This window comes from Varanus komodoensis, unplaced genomic scaffold (genome assembly GCF_004798865.1).
Source record: "Varanus komodoensis strain SLA01 unplaced genomic scaffold, ASM479886v1 scaffold80, whole genome shotgun sequence".
In the NCBI taxonomy this organism is placed as follows: Eukaryota; Metazoa; Chordata; class Lepidosauria; order Squamata; family Varanidae; genus Varanus; species Varanus komodoensis.
The window spans coordinates 761,591-787,756 of record NW_025336482.1 but is presented as its reverse complement, the minus strand read 5'-3'; the positions used below and the strand labels follow the sequence as shown (position 1 = coordinate 787,756).

The following is a 26,166-nucleotide window of genomic DNA, read 5'->3' as shown; positions in this document are numbered from 1 at the left end:
GGCATCAAAAAGACATGAAATTCTTCACTGCCCTAACGGCTGACTGGGGAATGCTGAGAATTCTTCTTTTCTGCCTGAATATAATCTAGGATTCCGCCTTAGGGTAATCCAGCAACCTTTGCTGATTAAAGGGGGAGATAAAAATGATGGGATATGCCGGGCTAACATCCCAGAAACTGAAGCAATTGAAGCAGGACGGAGAAAGAAGTTGGATTGTTTTTTCATATATGTTTATTGTGCACAAAAAAAAGGAAAAAGGATTACATTTCATTAAACATTAAGAAATGTCCACTCATCCAGTGACTAACAAAATTCTATTCATTACCTTGTCAATACTGTTCAATGCCACAGTAGAAAAAAATTAAAGCCTCAATTATGCTTGAGGAGCATGAAAATAAAAAAATAATGGATGACATTCCAAACCAAAAGGGATACAGGAGAAATACACAGGCCCTAGTGACACGAGTGAATAGGACTCTTGGGTGCTTGGAGATCTTCATTACAGAATCCCTGAAAAACTGGAACAATAGAAAAACGAGTGAACAGTTAGGGAAACCAAGTGGCATTTTTTTTTCAAACTTGCATATGCATTCAGATGTTCCCTGGCAGACGTGACCTGCAGAAGCAGGTTATATACATACACCAAGAAAGCAGCAAATCTCAAGCTGAGAAAGGCGAGCTTTCAAGGTGAGACTGGAAAGCGAGACTGGATAATAAGAAGCACCAGTGTTGCTCTGTTACACCTTGTCCCAAACCAATTCTGCACACCAGTAACCATGGTTACTTGGGATGGCTGGAGATTAGGGTATCTCCCCAGTCCACCCCTAGAACTGCCGTTCATCTTTTAAGGAACTCCAAAAATTCCTTCTGCTGCCAGGGCTGTGGGACATGTCATCCCACTGACATCTCAGGTTCAAGAACCAATTCTTCCCCCAGTCTGGATACAGATTCTAAACTAAATGGGACAGACTCAGGCCAAAAAGGTTCCGGGAAATGCAGACCTCCCCCAATACCAAAATGTAGGAAAATTCATCTGGAGATACATCTTGGTTTTGGCATGCTCTGAAGGCAAGAGAGAACATGGTTTGAGCAACATGAGAGAACGGGGAGACTGGGCTGCAGATATTAAAAAAAACACTCCACACAAACACATGTGAAAAAGAGTATGGTTCGCCAGACCAAAGTTGTTCAACCCATTTATGGGTGCAAGAAATGCAACTCACGGGTCAAAACAGGCACTGCGATGACTGCTCAGATTGGACAAAGTGTGTAGGGTTCATTTATGCATGTGAAAGAGAAAAGCAAATATTCCTTTGAATTAGGTGCTAGGATAGAAAAAAGGAGAGAGGCCAGTAAGTGGATGTTAAGGCAGCATCTGATTAGTCAAACTGGATCCAACAGGATGAGAGTTTTGAGAGTGTGGCTCAACGTCCTGGAAGAAATAGCAACCGTTTCAGCTCCAGCAATGCTGAAGCAGCTGATTCAGCTTTTACTTCTCAGAAAGGTGCAGAAATCCAACTCCTGCGATTGAGAATATCAATCTCCGCCTGGATTCTACGCTGTACTCTCTTGCCTGCAGTGTCCTGAAAAGCACTGAAAAGTGGCCAGGAATTGCATCCAACTACAGCGATCCAGGACTCCATGCCAAAAACATGCTGTTTATACAAAACCCACAGAAAAGCTGGGTTGTAAGAAAAGGAGCTCCAGGTGGAAGAGAGAGGTGGAAGATATATTTTCTCCTGTCGACAAGATGAAGAAGTCCTCCTGCAGACAGGCATGGGAAGGCCAAAGGAAAGATTTGATAGCAGAAGTGTTATTTAAGAACTCCAGAGAAGTACATTTAAACTCAGCATTCGGAACAGTTTTCCATTCAATAGCAGAATACTGAACGAGTTAAGTTCTTAAGAAGGGCTTTCTCTAGCTTGTCTTAGTAGCCAAGATGTTATCGTTTGTCAGAGTCTCTGCTCTCATGCTGGAAGTGACAGTGAAACACAGATGGTGGGATGAGAAAATGGAAGCAATCTCAGAATGGGCTGATCACCCCCTCCAAAACACCGGTGTCATGGATCCTTCAGAGTGGCAACTGGAAGACACAACTGTTAGACAGCTGGAAGCCATACTGGACTATGCAGTGGTTTATTCTGTGGTGGCAAGACCAAGTGAAGGACCCAGGAAACTGGCCCAGGAACATAGATGAGATTCATGTTAGCCAAACATGTTAAGAGACTGGTTCCTATTTGATCCTTCTGGTGTTCAATGGACGGATTAAGCACCAGAAGATGCTGAGACAAATTCCTGTCCCAGAGGCAAAGTGATACAAAAGAAAGTTTAAGGAATATAAAGTTTAATGTTCTGCGATCCTGAAAAAAGTGAGAAGATGCAGCAATCACCATGGGAATGAGAACTGGAATCCTATGCAGGATCGACGGATCATAAATTCTTGCTGAGGGGCGGCGGGCCTTGGAGGGGAAGTGGGGCCGGTCCTCCTGCATCCGAAGAATGGATGACTTCTCCTAGGGTGTGAGGAATTTTAAATACTGCAGCTCTTCAAATGTGCCCAAAAGTTAAACATTCCAAAATGAGGGCTTTTTTTCCTTGTGAGATGCCCTACCAGACAGCAGTAAAAGGCACCCTACTAATCATTATTTGGTTCAAAAGTGATTCTAGACTTTCCAAATGAAAGCACAAACATCGAACAAGAGTGGAAAATCCAGAGAACCTACCTGAGAACACCTGGCAATGCCTCTATGCTGGGTACAAAGGCAGCATTTCAGAGCTCAAATGCATGTTCTATCTTCATTTAAATGAACAACCTTTAGCAATAATTCAAAAGTAAACCAACTGGCCCATTCTACGCACCTACCTATTTATTAGCTCTTTTCAAGTAGTACATCTGGATCATCCTCTGACGGAAAGAAGCAAAGCTGTCTTCTTTCTTCTCTTCCCCTGTAACACCCAAACCCTCCCCTGCTGAGGTTGAGCCCCTAGAGAAGGCAAGAAAAAAAAATACACGGAGGGTTAGCACGGCGGGATTATTCGGAGCTTCTGCTCGCTGTCTTGGTCTTCTTACCTAGGAAACCCTGAAGGATGCTGTCTGGAAGCGGACAGGCTGACTCCGACAGGGCAGGCCATGGCTCTCCCCTGTACCTTCGGAGGGGTGGTTCCCATCTCTGCAGCAGAGGCAGGATGGAACTGAGCCATGGGCTTAGTGTGCGTGAGCCAAGAGCTCTGCTCCTGCTGGACAGATAACGCTGCCTCATGGACTGATAAACCGTTTCTGCTCTCATTTCCGAATAGATTTGAGAAAGGCCAGTGGAAGTTGCCGGACAGCAAGGCAGGTCCTCAGGTTAGCAGTGGCTGTCCAGGGCAGCTTTCTTCAACAGGGTCCTTTTCAACTGGGAGGTGCCAGGAGTCACAGCTGGGGGCGTGTGGGTGGAAAGCGGCTGAGGATCCCTGATGGACGGGGGAGCAGGCTGTATGGGCAGTCACCAGCACCTCCACCCAAGGTGACCCGAGGCTTGCGGGAGGAGCCAACCTCTCAAGAAGCGGGGAGGACTGGGCACAGACAGCAGAACAGGGAGGCTGAGGCAGGTGAGGGCAATCCAGCCATGGCATGAACAGCAAGGTGGGAAAACTCAGTCAAGGCGGAAGCTCTCTCGTGCAACAGAGAGTCTCTCTCTGGTCCATGGAGAGCCCAGGGTGAGGTTGGCTGGCTGGGATTCTTCTGAGAGCACTACAGGGGAATGTTGTCTCAGCAGTGAGTCAAAGCCACTGAAAGCTTTTTGCAGGCAGCTCTGTTCTGGTGGTTAAAAGTCCCACACCTGATTTCATGGTCTCAGATTTCTGTGCGGCAGAGAAAACAAGAGATTCTCTACTGACTCAGGGAAGGAAAGCAAGGCTGGCGAGTCTTTGAAAGAACAGTCTGTCGCTTGTCTTCATTAGTCTTCTTGTGCTCTCAAACCTCATGCCTCAGGTTCTGACTTTGTACAGGACAGTTTCCAATGTCCCAGTTAGAGATCTTCATTTTAAAACTGGTGCAGGGAGTCTACTGATGAACTACTAAGAGGTGATCTGATTTTGAGAAGAGGATTAAAGAGCTGTTCTCTTCATCAAGAACAGGTGAAAACCCCTGTGCATGCACGCACCTTTTATAGACTAGGATTTGGGAAAAGCTCCGTCTTCATTTTGGCACCAAAGAAAGTCTGATGGGTTGCAAAGGAAGGTCATGGTAGCATTCAGACTAAGCTGAGGTATCGGTGGCCCGACAGAGGGTGCTGGACTCCAAGCCCCATCATCCCCTGAATCTGCGGCAGAGGGTACACTTGGCTGGGTAAAGCTGGGTTCAGAGGATCCCTGGCAGGCAGAAGACTGGGTTGGGGGGATTCTTGACGAGGCAGCGCAGGGCCTTCTAATTAAGAGAAGCCATGGCAGATGCGGCGAATACTCACCCTTCCAAACCGAGGAAACAAACCCTGTGGCATTTCGCAGTTCCTTTACTCACCCTGATTAAGCACTGCGGCACTCAACCCCTTTTCCAGGATTCCTGTTTAACTTTTGATGCGACACGCCCTACTTCCTGGTATTTTTTAAAGGAAAAAGTATTGGGGGAATGGAGGGAAATGCCGCGTAAGACGCTGAAATGGGAACTGCCCTGGGTGGATGGCATAGGGGCAGCGCCCTCCTGCGGTGGGCACTCCTCCTGCCACGGGACACTTCCTTCGGCAGAGAGATGTCCCACTTTCCAGTGGCTACCACAGAGTTCCACCCACAGGAATAACCCTGAATGGAAGCAGAGCCTTTTCCTCCTTGCTGAGATGGTCTAACTCAGGGGTGTGTGGCCAGGTGATTGCCGCTGGACTACATCCTTCATGACCTGTGCAGGTGGGGGCGGAGGGAAGCTGGAGTCCAGCCCCCTCAGAAGGTGTGGGCACCCTAATTCCCCATGCCTGGCACTTTTCCAGAAGTAGCCTACACCCCCGCTGGGAACAGAGCGTGGCACCGCTCGTAAGAGAGGGCGACGGTGCCGAGACAAGGCAGTACGTACACTTTCACTGGGTCCGTGATGCCCTTGCCGTGTAGGCCGAGGCCCAGTCCTTCTTGCCAGCCCATTTTCTGGAGCATTTGGAAGCCAATGTTCTTCTGGTTCAGCCTCTTGTGCTGGAATTCCAAGTCCTTTGATTTCTGCGAGGACAAAAGGGAAAGAAACCGTCGTCGTGTGCCAGAGCCCCAGAGCCCAGCCGGGCCCTCCCCGGCTGGCAGGCCTCCAAAGCTGCAGGATGGCCACTCCCACCTTTCCCAGACTGGCTGTACCTACAAAACACAAACACAAAAGGGCGGCAAAATTAAGGCACAAAAACCGCCTTTTGGAATAGGTGTCCTCTCCCGGGCTACTGGCCATGGGGCCTGTTTGCACGCGTGGAGGCCCAAGGGTGCACTGGCCTGCAGGAGGCTGTGCGTATGCAGAACGGTGCTCTATCCCACCAGGGGCGATGCGGAGGAAAACCACAGAGAATTGCACCTCCCCTGAAGAAGTGGGCCCAAGCAAAACGAAGCTGATATGCAAAAGATTTTAGCGGCAGCTGCCTTAAAAATGAAGTTAGAAACCGCAATGCGGGCAACACCTTACCTTCCTATTTTTATATGGCGAATAGCCACAGGGTCGGTCATAAGCGATCCGGACGGGGTCGTGGACTGAAAGGCAAAAGGACAACCCCAAGTCATTCCGGACACCACCCACCGAAGCGTCCCACTGGCTTCCGACACCCTCCTGTTCTGGACTCCAACTTCTACCAGCCTGGCTCAGGGATGGGGGCAGGGGAACGGCAAAATGTGATATTCAAACGATGCGAGGGGGGAGATTCTCACAGTGATGCCTCAGTGACCGACCGGCCCCTCACTCACCTTTGGGCTCGTCGATGAGGCAGACCCTCTTCGACGCAGGAATCAGGCCAACTTTCAGGGATTTGCTGCTGACCCTCTTGCGCCTGAAGGGGGTGCCCTGGGGAGGGACCTGCAGGGGGGTCTGCACGGAGGCAGCCACCCCGCACACCGTGCTGGCCCGCTCTCCCTCAGCGGCCGGCGGGGCCTCCGCTTTCGCCGTGGGCTCTTCTTCCGTTTCCTCGCCTGTCGTCGCCGTCTCTTCCTCGTCGTCCGCTTCCTCCACGTCAGTGGGAAGGGTCTCATCCGTCTCACCCGAGTTCTCCCAGTCAGGCGTGGCAGGCTCCAAGGCCTTCGCGGGTTCTGGCCGGGTGCCGAAACTGATGGAGGGGCACAGCTCGCGGACCTTCATGCGGTAGAACTGGAAGGCGGAGCTCTGCTGATCCTGCAGGAACCTGGGGATTTTGACAGTGCAGTAAGGCGCTTCTGCCCCAGCCTTCCCCCTCATCGCCAGGACGGAGCAAACACGGCGTCGCCACAGAGACGCCCGGCCAGGTCACTCTTACAACTGCTGGGTGGTGGCTGGGGGGGGGGGGGGTCTGTGCAAAGCCACGGCTCGTCCAAGCACTAAGGAGCGTCGTGGTTGTGCAAGGAGCTGCACGTTCTGGTGAGAAGCTGCCAGGCTGGGCTTGCAGGCCACTGGCTCTCCGTTCCACGTGAGTTGCATCGAGACTCCAGCCTGATTCCCTGCTCATGAGGGAAGGAGCTTGGGGAGCCGCTGTTGTGGCTTGCGGCACACACCCTTCTTTGCTGCTTCACAGGGACACTGTCCGCTGCCGGTTGCTCACGGGTCAGGACCCGAATCTACCCAGGAGGTGGCGAGCAGAACCAGGTCCGCACGACTTCACAGCTTTTCTCCCAAACCAGGGTTAGCGGCTTCCGTTCCCCACCCGCCACCCCACTCACTGCTGGAGACAATGCCCCGCAGTGGCTGAAACGGGCACGGCCCGCTGGCAGTCCCCTGCCACTGCTCATCATGTCTGAATGAACCCAAGGTCGGGTTCACGAGCAAGGCCAGACTCCAGGTCAGCATCAGGGGAACCCCACACAGCTTGCTTCTGTGCTCTTCTTCTCTGCTGCGGCCACAACAGAGACCGAAGCCGCCTCTTGCGAAGGACTCGCAGGGCCTCGTTCTGTCCGAAGCCCGGGGAAATCTAGAGAAAGCAGCGCTTGCGAGCAAAGCCTGGAGAGGCTGCCCTGCCTGGATTCTCGCTCGACTGAATGAAATGGCTCCGTGGCCAAGAGCAGCTTGAGAGAAAGTGTCTGGATGTCAGCCGAAAGGGGACGGAGGATGGGAAAAGGCCAAGTGTCCGTGGCCTTCACAGCCTACCATGTACCAGCTTTGTGGGAGGCAGGGGGAGATCCCTTTGGTAGCTCCATAAAATGCACACATTTCCAACCCTACAGGCAACCAGCAAGACCTTAAGCATCATGGGAGTTGTAGGCCAGAGGGAGCCAGGCTGCGGAAGGATGCAGGGGCCTTTGGGCTCTTGGAGTGCCTTTCTCTGAATAAAACACTCGGAGGTGAAAACTAACATGCAGCGCTCAACATCCGAGGCCTTTCTCTGGGGACGTGCGATTCAGAGCAAGGAGGAGACTTCTTTTTGCTGGGGCTCCAGCTATGGAACAATCTCCACACCAGGCACCAGCTTTGTCGTCCTCCTGGCACCATGTGAAGAGAGTCCCTTCCTGGGGGACTTTGGGCCAGTTGTGGAGTCTCGGCCCAACCCACCTTGCAAGGCTGATGTGAAGAGAAAAAGGAGAAGGAAGAGAGGCATAAATGCTGCCTTGGGCTCTTTGCTGGAGGAAAAAGCTGGGATGCGAGCACAATGCTAGACAAGCAATGAACGCGCGGGGGAAGGACTCACCACAGATCTGGGTTATCTGCACTGTTCTCGATACTGAATTGTTCGATTTCTGGTCCAACCTCAGCCACAAACTCAGCAAGCTTCTGAGCAGTTTCCATTGTTTTGGGGTCCACTGCAAACGGGAAAAGAAGCCATTAACTGGATGGAATGGTCAGGGAGCAACCCCGAGTGGGCTTTTTTGGAGTTCCACAATCAGGGAAAAAGGGGGGCAGCTGGAGCAAGGAGTGGGGGACGAGACAAGTTGATGGACACTGGGACACCTGACGGAGGCAACAAGAGGATTAACGTGGGGACGACAGGGGAAACCAGCCATGGGAAGCCCGATTGTGTGGGTCAGTGATGCCCAGTTCAATGGCCCGGGGGGGAGCCCGTCTCTTTCCAGCCCCCACCCCTTCTTCAGGTACACTCACCATCAGCAAACTGGCCCCTCAAGGACGGGCAGCTCTCTGGACGTCCTGGCAAGCCCTGAGGGCCAGAATCATCCCGCAAGGGCTGTGCCTCTTCTGGGCCAGGAGGGGCAGGGGCAGCTCTCCCTGAGGACGCGTTCTCCAGCACCTCCTTCACGCTGTGTGGCAGCTTCACCATCGTCCCAGCCGACAGTTGTGTCTGGGTCCCGGTGGTGGTGGTCTTCATTTTCCTGGTTCTCACCGCCCGCTGCAGGAGGCTGGGCTTCTTTCTGCGGAACAGCTTCTTCTTGATGCTGGCAACTTTCCTGGCGTGCAGTAGGACCCTCACGGTGTCCGACGTCTGCTGCCTGGGGGTCTTCTGCTTGGCACCTTCACTGGCTGCCGTCATGAGCCTTTCCATCTCGGACAGCTTCAGCTTGTAATATTTGTACTCCAGACTCTCTTCCTCGTGCAAAAACCTGCAAGATAGAACAGATTTTTGGCGTGGCGATCCCAGCATGCCTCTGATGAAGCCGATGGGGCCTGCGAAAGCTAAAGAAGCTGTACGGAGTGCTTTTTCATACAGGGGGCCATCCCCTGGCAGGAGCATGCTGGGAACCACAGGGCAGTTTTCGGTCTAAACGTAGGCCAAATCGCACCTTCAATGAAAGAGGGGCTAGATATCCTACAATGAGCTGGCAGAGCTGAGCAAGTCCCAAAAAATACCTAAAACAGCACCACAAGCCCACAGTCACCCCAAAGAGTATACGAAACATACAATTTAAATGTAGCCGAGTTTTTAACAGAGCATTTTATTGATACTGTGTGGCTTCGGGTGTAAAAATAAGCATTGTTATGCCTGTTCTGGATTATTATTATTATTTTTTTTGTTTTAAAGGCACACCCTTAAGGGCTGACAAATCTTTTTTCAGCCTGATTCAGGGCTGACAAATCTTTTTTCAGCCTGATTCAGCTTTGGGGAAGCTCTTGGAGACTAAATATGATATTTGAAAACTGCTCAGAGGGCTTTGGATATTGAGTACTATACAGTACATGAAATGAAATTCCAAGAGGTGGACCAAGCGCAAAAGAGGGCTGATATTTTAGCTTAAAGCTGTTACTGACCGTTATCAAGATTTAGGAGCAGCATGTGAAGCTAGGAAACTACCAAACAACTGGCGGCATGTTGGGAATGGTAGCCCAGCACATCTGGAAGGGTGTCGGGGGGGGAAGGTTGAAATTATTATTATTATTATTATTAGAACATTTCTATGCCGCCCCTTGCCGAAGCCTCGGGGCGGCTTACAACACAATAAAATACAATACAAAAATAACAATATAAAATTAAAATTAATAATATAAAATAAATAAAAATATAAATGATGTAAAAGGAGTTAGAAAAGTTATAAAAGAAAAGAAAAGAAAAGAAAAGAAAAGAAAAGAAAAGAAGTCGCCCTGGCCAGATAAATAAGTAAATATTGTTAACAATTAAAATGATGTTTAAATAAAAAGGTCTTCACCTGGCGCCGAAAAACAAATAACGAAATGTGGCCAGAATGCAGGACTGGGACTCAGGAGATCTGGGTCCAGCTCCCACTTCACCAGAAAGCTAACAGGGTGACTTTGGGCCAATCAAAGTCTCTTAGGCCAAATTATTTCACAGGGTTGCTGTTGTGAGGAAAGGATTTGAGAGGAGGAGGAGAATAATGTAGACCGCCTTGAGTTCCTTGGAAGGAGAAAAGGTGGGATATAAATGTAATAAATAGTGAAATATTCACCAGTACTCTGGGTTTGCATTTAAGTCTGTTTTCTCCTTTCCTTTCAGCATGCCAGAAATCATAGCGTTGACCAGTTTTTCAATTGTCTCAACAACTTTTCGATCAGCACGTTGGGGGACTGTAGAAACAAAGCACAGCAAACAGGATATATATACTAAGCACAACAAACAGGATATATATGCCACTATATGCAGACATATGAGCGCGCACACACATACACAGAGACACACACAAACAATACTAGAATATCAGTGAGAAAGACCAGGATATCCCTTGCGTGAAAATTTATTATGGACCTTGCAAGTGGAAGAGCCGCGCTCATTTCCAACCAACTGGCCTAATGAATAATTAGGAGCAATTATCATCCGTGATCTGCTGCATGCCAGGAGTCCTGGAACTGTGGTTTGTGGCACGATGTACATCTATGCTTGTAATTTGAGAAGAGAAGCAGGAATCCCATTCAGTTGCTTCTATACTCAGTTGCTTAGGGGCACTTTCTGCTCATTCTAGGAAACTGAGTATACGCCCCGGGAAGGCACCACGAGCTAATTTGGTTGCGAAAAGAGAGTTGTCCTAAGCAATCTTAAGGAAAAGATGAACCTTGACCGGCTATTTGGGATAAACCTGTGGAACTACAATCTTCTAAAACTGGCCCCTAGCCAGGGCTGTCTTAACAGTGTGATGGGCCCCGGGCAAAGCAGTGTCCTGGGGTCCCTACGACAACTACAACTGCTGTTAATTTTGCAAGTTTCCCCATTTCCCAAGGGTTAACAGACACAGATAAGTATGGGGCCCACGGGCAAGTGCCCACCAGGCCCATGCGTGAGGACAGCCCTGCCTCTAGCGCCCCCACTGAACATATTCCCAGGGCCCCTCCTTTGGCCACACCTTTTCAGCAACCCCGCTATCCCTTTCTATCAGCCAATGTTTGTCTTGCTTGTCAGAGGCCCAGTTCTGTGGCTCAAGTTGTTTACCATCCCCCTGCATGGATTAAATGGCTGACCCAGTGCCCAAATGTTTTGTGAACTGTGATCTAGGGAAGGCTATTGAAGGAAGAATGCCAATGCTTCTTCAATGGGAAGATCAAACATTGTTGTAAAAAAGTTACTATTACTAATCTAATTACTGCTACTAATCTAATTCCTAATTAGTTACTGCTACTAATCCTTCCACACAATATATTTTTAGTTTAATTAAATTTATTTACAGGCTGCCTTTAAGGTTGGAACCAAAGATGTCATACAAGATTTTTTCAAAAAAAATACAAAGTAGGTAGAATAAAAAATGAGAACGCTTCTGTATAGCCTGAAGTGCCTGATCCTGTTTAATCATGGAAGCTAAGCAAGGTCAGGCCCGGCTGAGGTCTGGATGGGTGACTTAAACATTGTGAATCACCCAGACAGCTTCGGCTATGAGTGGTATATCAATGTAATGCAATGGTAATAGTTGCAGTAAATGCATTTTCAATTAAAAAAACTGAATGGCCACTGCTGACAAGGTGATCTTGCTGTTCTTTCATTTACCTGTTTCCAACCTCCCCCTCCCTCCTATCACTCAGGCGTGCATCTCTAACACAAGATAGCACCAGTGCACTGAAGTTCTCAAAAGCTTAGTCCAGCCGACCACAACTTTAATAACTCCCTACCTGGTCCCTCCCTGATGCTTTGGACTTCAACACTCTGGAAAATGTTCTATGTTCTATTTTTCCTTCCTTTTCTTTTTAGTTTATAATGTTCAGTTTCATATGTTCTTAATAATTGTGGTTTTATTTTTTTATCATTTTAATTTTATACTGTGTGAGCCGTTCTGAGCGCTTGTACGGAGGGACGGGATACAAATGCTTGTAATACATAAATAAATAACAAACCCCTGTCAGCCCCAGCCAGCATGGCCAAGTGAGGAACCCTGGAGTCATTATGTAAAGCACCTGGACTAAACCAGGTCAGGAAAGAGTGGATTAGACTGTGAGGATTAGACAGAGAGGTGGAGGAGAAAGAGGATTTACCCACAAAACACACAGGGTGGCTTGGGACAGGGAATCAAAGGAGAGGCAGGCGATGAATGAAAGGGTTTTGGCCTCCTTACTTTTAGCCTTGGGCCTGCTTTCTGCAGCGTTCCGTTGGGTCTGCGCAGGAGGACTAGCACCTGCTTTCTTGAGGTGCATCTGGCAGCCGCTTGTATCGAGCCAGCTCTGCAGATGCTCAATGTACTCCCTTCCAAACAGTGCTGAGGTGTCAAAATTCGGGAACAACGTGGGTGACGGGGCCGACTCGAGGATGCTAAGGGCTTCCAGGATCTTCTCCTGCCGGAATGAACTTGCCAGAGCAAAGGTCTGCCCCAGGAGGGCCAGGGATTTGCGGCAGAGGGAGACCGTGCTCTCGAAAGCAGCGGCCATCTGTGCCGAGCTGCTGAAACTGCTCGTCTTAATGCTGAGCTCGTAGGCGTTGCAGGCCATGAGCAAAGGGGTGCTGCTCCTCAGCAGGTATTCCTGCATCCGCATCACGTATCGGTCAAACGGCTTGATCACATCAAAGAAGCAGTTCTTGGTCAGCACCACCCTCTTCTCCAACAGCATGTTCAGGAACTGGCTGTCCACTTTGGGTGTCCTCAGCGCTGCGTGTTGCAGCGTCCGGACGCTGGACAGGCAAAATTCCTGATGCTCTGGCTTCAGGGAGCACTTGAAGGAGGCCAGCATCTTGGCACAGGTCTCTGTCTCCAGGGTGAAGAGTACCCGGAAAAGCTCGGAATATTCCGGGTCCCTCTTGATCTCGTGGAAGCCAGCCCATTTAATGATCTCGATCCCAAATGTGGCGAAGATATCGGAAGGGTCCACAAGTTCCAGGCTGGGCTCCTTCTCTCGGGAGTACGCCAGAGGTTTTACAGGCTGCTGCAGTAGGCTGCCCCTTTGGGTACCCTGGTTTGTCCTCAGATTCTGCCGGGGATGAGGAGAAGGCATGGTTCTTGGCTTCGGCTGGTCCTGGGGGTCCACTAGTGGATTGTCAGCTTGAGACTCGCTTCTGGACTCCCACTTCTTGCCAGGGGTCGCTAGGAGCCCCTTGCTGTGTGCTGCATCACGTGCCTTTGCCTGCAGGCCCCTTCCCCTGGCAGCTGGCAAAGCGGAGGTGAATTCTCTCTTGGACTTGAGGCTGTGCTCTGCGTTGTAATCCTGACTGCTCGAGGCTCCATAGTTCTCTTCCAAAAGCCCAGGTGATCTGAAGTCGCTCAGCAGTTCATGAGACTCATAGTCAATCTCACGCCGCCGGGAGGATTCCCGAGATGTGAGGCGGCTGTAGTCCCGCTCCCGTGAGGAGGCAGAACGAGCATAGTCCCGGTCCTGGGAAGAAGAGCCACTGTAATTCCTTTCCAGCGAGGCCGAGTGGCCATATTCTCGGTCACGCAAAGGGGGCTGGCTGTAGTCTCGGGTCCGTGTAGATGGCTGGGTGTAGCTCTTAGTGTAGTAACTATCGTCCTCAGGGATGTGGTCGCAAGGTTGGTAGGTAGTCAGAGAAAAGTCTTCTCTTGCCTCTTCAAGCCAGTCGCACCGACGATACTTCCCATCCCTGTGTAAATCCTCTTCATCGGATTCATACTGGGCTCCTGATGGGGTCTCTGAGTTAACTGGAGAAAGACGCAGAAGGCAGCAATTGATCACTGAGTGAATAAGGTTGTAACCTCCTCTCCAAACCCAAAAAAGCTCAACTTGAAAAGAGAGGCACTGACCTTTTTGGAAAGGCCCACTAGTAAGCCCCACTCACTGACACTTTGGCTACTGAAATGTTCTCGCTTGCCCTCCCCTCCCTCTGTACGGATTGTGTTGAGACTTTATTTTCCAAAGCACTGACCCACCGCCCTTTTCTGAGAACATTCCTATTTTTCTACGGTCCTCTTCAGCTCCAGGCTAGGCCATCATTAGACACCAGGCACTGGATGACCCTGAAAGGACCGTACCCCCTTTTTTAAATGCCCCCACACCCCAGTCTGTTCTCAGAGACATCAAATGTAAACAGATATTAGCCAGCACTGCAAAGCAGAATTCCGAAGCACAACAGATATTTTTAGGTCATTTTGTCTAAAGGTCTAGTGGCACCAACTGGTTGCATGAATAGTCACCTAAAGCAGGAGGTGCTCGTGGGCCCATGTTCCCCAGACACCCTTCCATAGCTTCCACTATTGTGGCGCAACACATCCCCGTGTTTAATTAACTCATTCTTATGGGCAGCTGGTCAAATAGGTTTCTCCTGCTCCTGAAACTGTGGAACCAAATGAATCATTCATTGTGTGGGGACTCAAGACATCAACTCTGCCTTTTATGCATGGAGTTACTAGTCCTTTGCTCCCCTGGCAGCTATTTTGTGATGCTGCCTAGGTTGCTTACTCCTGTTAACTCCTACATGGGGTTGTAATTGCCAGGTCCTGTGGAAGAATAAATGTGTATTTAAGTTTTTAAAAATATGCGAGCCAGTGAAGTGTAATGGTTAAGAGCACAGGACTAGGACTCAGGAGACTGAGGTGTCTATAAGTCCCTCAAAGGCAGTCACAGAGAAGGAGGTCAAGATCTCTTCTTGCTGGTGCCAGAGTGCAGGACACGGAATAATCAATTCAAGTTGCGGCAACCCAGATTCAGGCTGGACATCAGAAAAAGTTTCCTCACTGTCAGAGCAATGTGACAGTGAAACCAGCTGCCTAGAGAGGTGGTGGGCTCTCCTACATGGGAGATATTCAGAAAGAAACTGGGCAGCCATCTGAGTGGGATGGTGTAATGTGGTGTCCTGCAACAGCAGGGGTTGGACCTGATGGCCTTCATGGCCCCTTCCAACTCTGCTATTCTACGAGGTTCTAGTCTCTGTTCAGCCATGGAGCTCACTGGGAAACTGCAACAGTCACAGCCCAGTCAACCTCACAGGATTGTTGTTTGTGGATAAGATTGAGAGAAGGTGAATTATGTAAGCCACCTTGCATTCCTTGGAAGAGGAAAAGGCAGGATGTAAAAACAACAGATGAATACAATTTCTGGTCTGTGCGTGAACAGCCATATTTTAACCCCTTGACCCACTAGGTTTTCAAGGTGCCAAGCTGAAGCTGGGCCAGGCCACCATAGTAACACCGGTGCTACCTCTAAGTTGACGGAGGGCTTCATCGATGGGATCACTTCCGTCTAGATGGTACTGTTTCGACTTGGCTTGCATGATGGCATCAATAGACGCCCGCATCATCCTTCGGGAAGCCATCTCGGCTCTGCAGTGAGAAACACTTACAAGTATGAGTTCCTCAAAGGATAGAGAACGGTCTACGTGTTGTGCCCATACGAAGGAGGCCCCGCTTTCCTGGCTTGCAGTCTTTCCAGCTAGCTAGTTCATGTTTGGAGTGGGATGAGAAGGGATGAGCAGAAGCTAACTGAAGTGGGGATAACAACAAGGTACCAGCAAAGGAAAAGGCCCTCTCTTCTTAAGTCACCACCTGCTTTGCCTCTCAGATCAACCCTGAGGAACATGTGACCCTCCAGAAGTTACTGGACCAGAGCGCCTGGCCTTACGCATTCTTGTTCCTGCTGAGAGTTGGAACCCTACAACATCTAGAGGGGAGTGCACATTTCCCATCCCTCTTGGCAGCTAGAGGAAAGACATCAGAGATGGCCTCAGAGGATCCAGGGTGCCGCTCAGCGTGCTGGACTGGGACTGGAAAGATCTGGGTTCCGCCTGCTCAGCCATGAACCCCACTGGGTGTCACTGGGCCAGCCTGACCTACCTCACAGGGGTGTTGTGACAAAATGGAGAAGATCAGTATTATGTATAAAGGGAGCCATCACTTTAACTTTGGAAGAGCTGAGCATGGCTTATCATTAAAGGGGAATTTTAGACAGTTTTCCTACATAGGGTCACCATAATTTGGAGAGAGCTTGATAGCCCGTAACCATAAAGCATGCAAGTTAGCATGTGCTCCTTGCGGAAGGGAAAACAGGCCAGATATGGCTGCAAATACACTAAGATAAGTGCAGTGAGTTTGGGCAAGGCATTGCCTGACAGGGTTGGTGTGAGGATAAAATGAAGAGCAGGACCCCTGTGGTAGGTGCACCCCGAGAGCCCCGCAAGACGAAGAACGAACGAGCACACAGCTAATGGTTAACAAAAGCCAGAGCAGGTTGCCAACTTACCGGGGTGGCCCTTGCACTCTTCAGTGCTGCCACCAACCAACTGCTGAGGACGCTTACCCGCTAAACTAATAAACCTCTCGCTCGCTGCACAGCAAGCAGGGCTGGGGAGGCAGAGGAGCTCCCCGAAAGGCAGTCGAGCAGCCCGAACGAGGCTGGAGTCAGTTGGCAACCCTCCCCAAGCCCACCTGCCTTTATCCCTCTCCCCGACCTCACACGGGAACGCTCACATGCACACGCTCCAAACTGAACAGGAAATGGAAAAGGCCCCCTAGTCTTTCTCTTTCAAACGCGGCGCCTTACCCAAAACAGCACCCGGACGCTCAAAAGCCTCTCAAAACAGAAGCGTTCATTAAGTGCCAGAACCTTTATTCACGCATGCGCCCGCGAAGAACGCCGACCTGCTAGCCGCCCCCTTTTTATGGTGGAAGGCGCCAGCCTTCTTCCGCGCACGCGCAGAAAGAGGCACGCCCCTCTCCTCTCCGCCTCGCCCACCGCCCGTCTTCGGCGCACGCGCAACGGGCCCATGGAACGCATGCGCAGTGAAGCAGTGAGTGTTTGGTGGGAACCATGCTAGTCCAGAGCATTATGTTAAAAACGCTACAAAATTATTATTGTCTGGTTATTAATTTTTCACCAAGCGCATGCGAAAGAAAGGGATCTTTTCGAGAGGACATGTGCAGAAGTTCCCTGGTTCTTCAGATAATCCTTCCCTCTCCTGTTTTTATCTGTCTAGCTGTCTGTAGTCTATATTCATTGACCATATTTCCTTACAACATGGCGGCCCAACATCCTGTAACCTCCCCTTTTTTCCCCTTTCTAATTCTTCCCATCCCTCTTTTTCCCAAAAGTCTTATCAAACGCGCACGCGCAGTGGGTTCCCCCCGCCCAACGCCGAAAAAACCACGCTTGCGCATCTTAGACCCTCTCAGAGGGGGCGCTGGGGTCGGACGGCCATTGGCCGACTCGCCTCTCGCGTCACGTGGCCCGGGATGTACGGTGGCTCCTTGCAGCCAAAAGTCTCTCGCTGCAGCTGCGGCTGTTGGACTTCGTCGGCGTTTGGTTTCCTGGCAGCCGCGCTGGGCTTATTGTAGCGGGGGCGGCTACGGCAAGCGCCGCGGGTCATACCGGGTAAGAGTTGCGAACGGAACTGCATCCTGAACCCGTCTCCCTGAAGCGCTACCTGTGTGTGCGCACTCCACACGTGCTCAGATGCGCTCTCTTCCCTGAGATCGTTTTATCTCTTTGTCGTTGCGTTAAGGGCAGAAGCAGCGACAGGGAAAGGAAGAGAAAGGCGGGGGAGCTCCGTGTATTCGCAGAGGCACTGTTTTTCTAGCGTGGCGTTGTACGTTTTGTCTCCATCCCAAAACCAGTAGAACGGGGGTTTTATAGGGAAAAAGGAAAGATGTTTCCGCGGCCAGTTGTACGTATTCCCTTCTCTCTTTCTCCGCTGCTGATGTTCTCAAAATCAAGCAGACTGAGGATCCTGAACCCTTCAGAAATAAGAGCAGAGGAAGACCGAGTTTAAAAGCCTGACCTTGAGAATCAGTTCATTTAGCTGCATCTCCCTTTCCTTCCAGCAGCCACTGCCCCTTTTCTAATTTTGTCCTCACAACCCTGCAAGGTAGGTTAGGTTGAGGGAGACACACTGACTATGCTCTGGTGGTTCTTTGAACTGTGGGTTATTGTGTTGTCAGCTGCTCGAACAAGGCATGGTTTGTTAACTGCAAACAACCCAATATGTGTTGTTGAATTGTGAACCGGGTGTTGTTGTTCATGGCTGGGTTCCAAGGAGATGATAACCCACATTTCAGTAACAACTCACAGTTCAACCATGATGTATATTCAAACTGTGTGCAAGGGGTGTGGATTTGTCTAAACCCAGTAGGTGTGTGTCAGTGACCTAGTTAGCTTTGTGGCCCGCTGGGAATCTGGACTGGGCTTTCTGTGTTCCTAGGATGCTTTCATGGCACTGCTGTCTTGCGTCATTCTCAGAATTTTAATAGCGCTTGGGGTGGGTGGGGGGGAAAGCTATGTGGATGACATTGTCTCCCACCAGATGACTCCTTGCTGTTTTCCCACCACAGAAAATCTGTAAGGGGACCAGATCAACATGTTTGCAGAGTATTTTTTGATTTACGGTGCCCAGAACCATATGTCTAGAATAGGGGCTTTGTCCTACAGTTTCCATCATCCTTTAACATTGCTCATGGGCAGAAAGGAGTAACAGGGCAAAGCATTTTGGCGTGTCGGAATTCCCACCCCTCCATGCAATATCCTGTGCATGTTTCTTGAAGAATCTGGACTTCTTTTTGCCCCATTCCCTATTATAATCTCTGGGAAGAATCTCTTCTTGGGATTGGTATTTGGAAGATGCTGCTGCTGCTGCTTTTCACTCTCTTTCCATGCTTTAGACCCAGATAAGTATGTGTTCGGATGTAAGTTATAGAAAGCACTTTATTTGGATTAAACCATGTGTTTTTGTGTAGGTCCCTTAGAGGCATTGATTTGCCTTCCTTCTCAGTGAGACTCTGTAATATGCTTATTAATGGCAATATATCAGGGTAATTTTAAAAGAAATATTTAAACAGTAAATTTGTGGATTACAATTAATGCTAGCAGAGGATTGTGTTAAAATCTGAATTCAGTTCAGACAAATATGTTACAGCAGTCCCCTGCCAGAACACCCATCATCCTTGGCCACGGGCCCTGCTGTCTTGAACTCATGAAAGTTGGATTCCAACAACATTTTGCCTTCCTTTACAGCTTGGAAAATCTTTCTTCTAAGGAAGGGACTGTCACTTAGTATGGCCAAGAGAAGGGATAAAAGATTTGAATATCCTGGTTGTGCCCCAGCCTAGGTTTCACCAATGACAGCCGATTTTGCATCTTAATAAGTCATTCAATTTTCTTGAGAGGTGGCCAGGTTGAACCTGTGGCAAGAAAAATACCGAAGAAATTGTTGGGCCCTTAAAAATGGTAAAGCTGCAGTGCTGTGCAGTTTTAGACAGGAAGAAATCCCTCAGCTTTCAGAGTATCCCTGCCTGCATGGACTGTTACTGCCTAAAGAGCTTGTGCCTTAACATTTATGATGGCTGTGTGGGGAGCTCTAAACAGTACACTCAGAATGAAAATGAGATGCAACTGCTACAAGCAGCTTTAATTATCAGGAGAAGCATCTTACAACATCAGTTGTTAGGGATAATGTCAACAGCCTGGCATCGGCAAAGTGCCCTTTGTTTGTTTTTCTGCTGGCATAGGAAATCCTGACCATGTTAAAAATACAGATTACTTTTGCATATAGAAAATTCTAGTGATGCATCTTTAATGCCAGATCATTCTTGTATACGTAGCTCTAAATTCTGTAGTCCGACAGGACAGCGTGGGTTGTATGACTGGACAGTTTTGATGATATTTCTCTGTCTACAGATACCAGAATAAATTTATATTGGTTTTTAAGATGCCACAAAACCCTCTTTTTCTTGCTGTATGAGATTAACATGGTTGTCCTCCTCATGAAATGAGTTGCATTTCTGCACAGGAAAAAGACTTTGCCTAGATGCAAAAACCGAAATGTGTTAATTGCGATGACATGCGCTCGTTCAGGCAGCCTGAGAATTGAAAAAGCAGGGGCCTTGCTTTAAATCTGTGTTGCATCTCAGCTTTTGTCCTTGGTGATGTTGAACTCTGGCGTAAAATGAAATTGGGTTGAAGAATATGTCTGCAGTGAAGTCAGCGCAATGGATGCTTAGCTGCTTTCAGGGTAAAAATTTCTGGGATATTTTCTTCTGCAGTGATGACCTCCAGTGAGGGGCATTCTGCCAAAGCTGCCTTTGCTGTTGCTCAGCAAATTTCTTCCCTTCCCACCAGCCCCACATTTTTTTTTTTTTTGAGCTTGTTCCGGAAAAAGCACATCTGTGCTTTTGCAGATGAAAAACAGTGGATGCTGCTTGTGCATTGGTATTGGAATAAAGGAATTATTCAGGAGCTTTTCTTTCCTGTTATCAAGACTTCCATCAGCTCTGCTGAAAGACCATCTCCTTTGGGTCCCCTCTGCCTTAACTGTTGCTATGCAGCAGCCGGTTCATCAAGCTGAAGCAGCAGGAGGCATGGGGAATCAGGGCAGTTCCATCAGACAGCCTGTTCTTCTCCTTCACCTGAAATCACTTCCATTCTATATAGTCATTTCTAGGCATTACTACCGAATAGTCAAAATAGCTTGACTTTGCTGACTTGTGCCTTCCTCTTCCCTCCCCCTCTCCTTTCCCTTTTCTGTTGTGCCTTTTGTAAGCCTGCAGGCAGAGAATGACCTGTTTGCTATTGATTATATGTAGGCCTGCCTGGGAAATTTTTCAGGTGAGGAACAGTGTAAGAATATGGCTTGAATGTTGTCAGAAGCACAGTCCCTTTTGACCTTCCTCAATCCCTGCCTCTATTATTTTGTTGTTGTTTGTTGTTAGTTGCTTAGTTGCGTCTGACCCATTGCGACCCCATGGGCAACACTTCTCCAGGCCCTCCTGTCCCCCACCATCCCCCGCAGTCCACCTAAGCTCACGCCGACTGATTCAGTGACCCCATCCAGCCCCCTCATCCTCTGCTGCCCCCTTCTTCTTTTGCCATCTATTGTTCCCAGCATCAGGCTCTTCTCCAGGGAGTCCCTCCTTCTCATTAGGGGGCCAAAGTATTTGAGCTTCACCTTCAGGATCTGGCCTTCTAAAGAGCAGTCAGGGTTGATCTCCTCCAGGACTGACCGGTTTGATCGCCTTGCGGTCCAAGGGACTCGCAGGAGTCTCCTCCAGCACCACAATTCAAGGGCCTCAATTCTTCGGTGCTCAGCCTTCCTTATGGTCCAACTCTCACAGCCATAAATTGTTGTTGTTCATTGCAAAGTTGTGCCCAACTCATCGCGACCCCATGGACAACACTCCTCCACGCCCTCCTGTCCTCCACCATCCCCCGGAGCCCACCCAAGCTCACGCCGACTGCCCCAGTGACCCCATCCAGCCACCTCATCCTCTGCTGTCCCCTTTTTCTTCTGCCTTCAATCCTTCCCAGCATCAGGGTCTTCTCCAGGGAGTCCTTCCTTCTCATTACTATTTTATTATTCTACTATTTTACTCCCTGCCATTCCCAAATCTCACTTCTGGTATGAAGATGGCCTTCATTTTAGAAAACATAAGCCCATACAGGCTTCCTTAAATGGTTCTCGTGTCTGCAGGCTGATAATCCGCGAGCTGAGCAAATCAACATGGCAGCCAGACGGATTACCCAGGACACATTTGATGATGTGGTGCAGGAAAACATCCTTGAGTTTGCGATGGATCCAGAAGAGGCAGTGAATGAAGCCATCCAGCAGTTTGAGTCTCAAGGTCTGTTTTTGCTGCTTGCTTGCTTGCTTTCATATCTTTACAAGAACCCCATGAGGTGGACCAGGGTGAGAGAGAGAGATACTGGCTTTGTAAGGCAGAAGGGCCTCCAAGGATGAGCTTGTGTGATGATTAATTACTTGTCAATAGATCCTCTGGAATCAGCTAAGAGAATTGCTTCTCTCTCTCTCCCTCTCCCTCTCCCTCTCCCTCTCCCTCTCCCTCTCCCTCTCTCTCTCTCTCCCCCCCCCCCTCCTCCAGGTGTGGATTTAAGCAACATTGTGAAGGCAGCCCGCAACCTTGCTCCGGAGAGTGGTCAAGAGCAAAAGCACGCTATCTTGCAGGTGAGGGGCATGCCCAGCACTCTGTGGGAAAGAACACAGGACCACCTGGCTGGATTAAGCCCAGATTCAGCCAAGCTGGGAGGACCAAGCAGTGACCGTGTAGGACTGGGATATGGGAGAGCGAGGTTCTAGTCCCCACTTTCAGCCTGACCAACCTTACAGGGCCCTTGGTGTGAGGATAAAATAGAGAGGACCACATAAAGTGCCTTGGGCTCCTGGCTGGAAAAAGAGGGGGTTTGGTTCTAATAAACCATAGCTCACTTTCTGGGTTCCAGCAGTGCCTGGCCTCAGTTGCTCTGGAAAGCTCACAGCCCGAGCAAAGGCTTATTCCAGCCAGGTTTCTCTTCACGTGACCACCGGGGAGATGTCCTGATGGGCGGTCCACAAGCAGGATGGGGAGGGAAGAGGAAACGTTTCGTCTTTTCATCAGGGCTGGTGGAATGGCCTGATCTCCCTTCTCGTTGGGGCCACTGGTAGAAGCGGTTGAGCAAGGAGGAGTCTCTGTGTGTATGGTTTTTCAGCTTGTCAGAAGGCTCTTCGGCACCAATAACAAAACTGGCCTAAAGATACCAAGATGCCCTTTTCCCTCTTCTCCTAGATATTGGACTGTCTCCAGAAAGCCATCATTGATGCCGACTCGGAGACGGTGGATGAGCTTCTGGTCCGATTTGCCAAGCAGTGCCATCAAGAGTTGGCCGTCCGCTACTTGGCAGGGGAGAAAGGTGCCTATCCCGCCATGATGGCTGCTTGCCGGCTGGCGGCCGAGGACCGGCACTCGCTTTTCAAAGCCCTCCATGCCCTCTCGGCACTCCTGGACGGCCAGCCTGACCTGCTTGATGCTGCTGGGCAGGAGCTGCTTCTCCGGGTCCTGCAGGAGAGCGGAGACGATGCCGACCTGACTCTTGCCGGGATCCGTTGCATCCGGCACGCCTGCCTGAAACACGAGCAGAATCGGCAAGATCTGGTGAAAGGCGGCGTTCTCCCACTGCTGGCTGGAGCGATCGTCCGCCATGGTGACCGCGCTGATGTAGTCCGCGAGGCCTGTTCCGGGCTGCGGATCATGACCTTTGACGATGACATCCGGGTGCCCTTCGGTCATGCCCATGACCATGCCAAGATGATTGTGGTGGAACACAACGGCCTGAGGATCCTTATAGAAGCTGCCAAAGGTAGACAAGCTGGGCAGTTAATTTGTAATGCTATCTTTGTACTGAAGGCTGTTTCCATTCTTAAAAACCAGGAGACTGACTGGAAGGTCTCGGGCTGATTTGTAATATTTTATTTATTTAAAACTTTTCTATCCCATCTACCACTGATGTCTCAGGATAACTTACAATAAGGAACAAACACAACTTCCAGCAGTCAAGATAAGCCCACCAGTAAAAAGCAACTGAACATTAAAATAGTGGGTAAATGAAAAGGTTTTCACTTGACGCTGAAAAGAATAAAGCGTCAGTGCCAAGGGAGCCTCTCTGGGGAGTGATTTCCACAATTGGGGTGGAGAAGACCCTTCTCTGGGTAGCCACCCTCCTGATCTTCTTCTAGGAGGGCTCCTGGAGCAGGACCTCCCCCTCACCTCTCAAGGGTGATTGTCAAGGGTGCTGCATTCCTGGAATAAAACGTGTTCCTCCTTGAATTAGCTCCAAAACGACTTTCAGCCCAAGGGCCACCTTCCATTGCAGAAAAGTTCTTGGTGGCGGTGTTCCTGGGCAAGTGGGTTGAAGGCAAACATTGTGGGGTCAGAATCCATCTTGGCTCAAAGCTTTTCCTATTCGCAACTCAGCCTCTGGAGAGCAATTTCCCCTTTCAGAATGAGGAGAAAATTACACAAATGCCAGGAAGCTTGAGGGTGGGGAGCGTCCTTCTGGAAAATCCCCCGTTTGCCCCACTGGGTCTAAGGTGCTGCCTTCTGGGTTCAGGGAGAAAGCCAGGAGCTGATTCGGAGCCCACAGGCTTGTGACCTGGGATTCGGTCCCTTGCCGATTCGGACTGAGCATCTGCTTTGAGGCAAAAGTGCTCCTTCGCTTTTTGCGCAAGTCCATCTGTCTGAACTTTTGCCTATTTGTTTCACAGTCGCACTTTCTATTTTAGTTTCCTTTTTTTTCTTTTAGTTCATACATTCAATTTTAAATGTTTTAATAACTGTAGTTTTAATAATGCATTTTAGAATTTTATATTATGTAAGCCATCCTGAGCGCTTCCCTGGAACGGCGGGATATAAATGCTTGTAATGAGCCAGTGTGGTGTAGTGCCAGTGTGAGAGCCAGTGTGGTGTAGTGGTTAGAGCGTGGGACTGGGACTCAGAGGATCCGGGTTCGAGTCCCCGCTCGGCCATGGAGCCAACTGGGGAGCTTTGGGCCAGTCACAGACTCTCAGCCCAGCCTACCTCACAGGGTTGTTGTGGGGATAGGATAGAGGAGGAGAATGATGTAAGCTGCCTTGAGCACTTTGTAGGAAAAATGCAGGTTATAAATCGGAAAATAAATAAATCCATAATAATAAATACCGCAGAATTTCGCTAGGAAACCAGGCTGTTCCTAACAATCCTGAGGTCTGACTGGGAAACTTGATAAAATAATTGACTGACAAAGAAAAAATTGGTAGCCTTGACAAATGCCTGTGGCAACAGATATTGCCAGAAGGTCTAAGGGAGGGGGCATTGCTGTGTTTTGCCCTGCGTAGTCTTGCCTAGAACTGGCAAGTTCAGAATGCAGATGTAACCCCATTTTTACCCGAGGGCTGATTCCTCGGTGTCACATATAAAATACTTCCTGCTAAATATTCTGCGCTCCAGCCATCCAGATTCTGCACCCAAGCTGGATTCCGCAACTAGCCCACATCACACAACTTTGGCCAACTGTCTTGTTCAAAAGCAGTTTCTTTTCCCTGATGTTTAATCCCAGTCTGCTTTTGCCGGGTGAAGGGAAAAGCCACTGGAGATCTTGTTCGGCCTCCCTGCTGAATTCTGTGATTTCCCAGGTGCTGCCTAAGGACTTGCAGCTCTATCTAGACTGCCATTTTACAGAACGTATTAAGTATTTTTGTTTGTGCCTCTCTCTCACAGGATGTACCCAGTGCAGCTTCTGCAAACAAACAGAGCAATACAAGCAAGGAGAATTTGGGGCATCTGATCTCAATTTCTGACTTATTTTCTGCTTTTAAAGGATGCCTTCAGGAACCTCACTATTAAACTGCTAACATCCTGTGCTTTTTTTGAACATGCTCCATACCATGTACGGAAGGCCCTACAATTAACGATCAAAACGTCTTACTGCTTTTTCTTTCTCTACTCAGTTTTCACTGACGATTGCAGCGTTTTGAGTGAAATCTGCGCCACGTTGGCACGGCTGGCTGTCCGGAACGAGTTTTGTCAAGAGATTGTGGACCTGGGAGGCTTGAACTTCATAGTGGCGCTCTTGGCTGACTGCATCGAGCATCAGGTACTGGGGATGTCGGAAGCTGCTGCATGGCTTTGGTCGCATCCCTTTGTTCACGAAGGCTCCTTTCCCGTCACTTGTTCTCTGGATTGGGGCTACGATGTAAAATTGGATGGGACACCCAAAAACTGTAGGCAACAGAACCAGCATTTGAAATTCTTTGCCTGGGGAGATTGGGCAGGAAATAACAGGATGAATGCAGCATGCAAAGAGATCAGACTAAGGTCCGTCTGTTCTCATTAAGGCCAACCAGTTACCTCAAACGGAGCTCCACACGCTGGACCCCACGGGCCTGTTACCGTGTTTGATATGCTATGAGTTGTGGGCCTTTCTTCTGCCTAAAGTTCATTAGCAGCTTGTTGTTGCTAGTTGCGAAGTTGCATCTGACCCATCGCAACCCCATAGACAACATTCTTCCAGGCCTTCCTGTCCCCTACCATCCTTGGAATCCACTTAAGCTTCAATGACTCCGTCCAGCCACCTCATCCTCTGCCGTCCCCTCCTTCTTTTGCCATCAATTGTTCCCAGCATCAGGCTCTTCTCCAGGGAGTCCTTCCTTCTCATTAGGTGGCCAAAGTATCTGAGCTTCATCTTCAGGATGTGGCCTTCTAAAGAGCAGTCAGGGTTGATCTCCTCTAGGACTGACCGGTTTGATCTCCTTGCGGTCCAAGGGACTCACAGGAGTCTCCTCCAGCACCACAATCCAAAGGCCTCAATTCTTCAGCGCTCAGCCTTCCTCATGGTCCAGCTTTCACAGCCATACATTGCAACTGGGAAAACCATTGCCTTGACTATACGCACTTTTGTTGGCAGGGTGACATCTCTGCTTTTTAATATGCTGTCTAGACTTGCCATAGCTTTCCTCCCCAGGAGCAAGCGTCTTTCAATTTCTTGGCTGCAGT

The 26,166-nt window shown here is 49.5% G+C and overlaps 2 protein-coding genes across 4 annotated transcripts in view; one reads left to right on the top strand and one right to left on the bottom strand.

Moving 5' to 3' along the window:
• Positions 1 to 208: 208 nt before the first annotated feature.
• On the bottom strand, positions 209 to 16,553 carry SUGP2 (SURP and G-patch domain containing 2). Of its 2 annotated transcripts, none has more exons than XM_044455979.1 (11): positions 16,421 to 16,553; positions 15,083 to 15,204; positions 12,055 to 13,587; positions 9,970 to 10,087; positions 8,216 to 8,670; positions 7,806 to 7,917; positions 5,902 to 6,332; positions 5,627 to 5,691; positions 5,045 to 5,181; positions 2,864 to 2,984; positions 209 to 518 (listed from the first exon to the last, which is right to left on the bottom strand). In XM_044455979.1, the coding sequence occupies exons 2-10, from the start codon at positions 15,195 to 15,197 to the stop codon at positions 2,864 to 2,866; spliced, it is 3,087 nt and encodes a 1,028-aa protein (XP_044311914.1). In that variant the 5' UTR covers positions 15,198 to 15,204; positions 16,421 to 16,553; the 3' UTR covers positions 209 to 518. The 2 variants fall into 2 exon arrangements, with proteins under 2 accessions (XP_044311914.1, XP_044311915.1); XM_044455980.1 differs by lacking the exon at positions 16,421 to 16,553 and adding an exon at positions 16,121 to 16,198.
• A 574-nt stretch (positions 16,554 to 17,127) lies between these two features.
• Positions 17,128 to 26,166, top strand: part of ARMC6 (armadillo repeat containing 6) — a 12,331-nt gene continuing 3,292 nt past the window's right edge. Inside the window, exons 1-5 of one of the 2 annotated variants that reach the window (XM_044456012.1) lie at positions 17,128 to 17,248; positions 21,336 to 21,486; positions 21,745 to 21,827; positions 22,426 to 22,996; positions 25,122 to 25,267. In XM_044456012.1, coding sequence (XP_044311947.1) covers positions 21,366 to 21,486; positions 21,745 to 21,827; positions 22,426 to 22,996; positions 25,122 to 25,267 — 921 coding nt within the window. In that variant the 5' untranslated portion in view covers positions 17,128 to 17,248; positions 21,336 to 21,365. Of the gene's footprint in view, positions 17,249 to 17,337; positions 17,463 to 21,335; positions 21,487 to 21,744; positions 21,828 to 22,425; positions 22,997 to 25,121; positions 25,268 to 26,166 lie in introns of those variants that run through there. The other variant, XM_044456013.1, reaches the window with a different exon arrangement.

Excerpts from the sequence above, each read along its gene's own strand:
- SUGP2 (XM_044455979.1), bottom strand. The coding sequence starts at position 15,197 with ATGGCTTCCCGAAGGATGATGCGGGCGTCTATTGATGCCATCATGCAA. Across the intron at positions 10,088-12,054 it reads AAGCAGGCCCAAGGCTAAAA|TCCCCCAACGTGCTGATCGA; the intron begins GTAAGGAGGCCA and ends TTGTTTCTACAG. Across the intron at positions 5,182-5,626 it reads CGCCATATAAAAATAGGAAG|AAATCAAAGGACTTGGAATT; the intron begins GTAAGGTGTTGC and ends TTGTCCTCGCAG.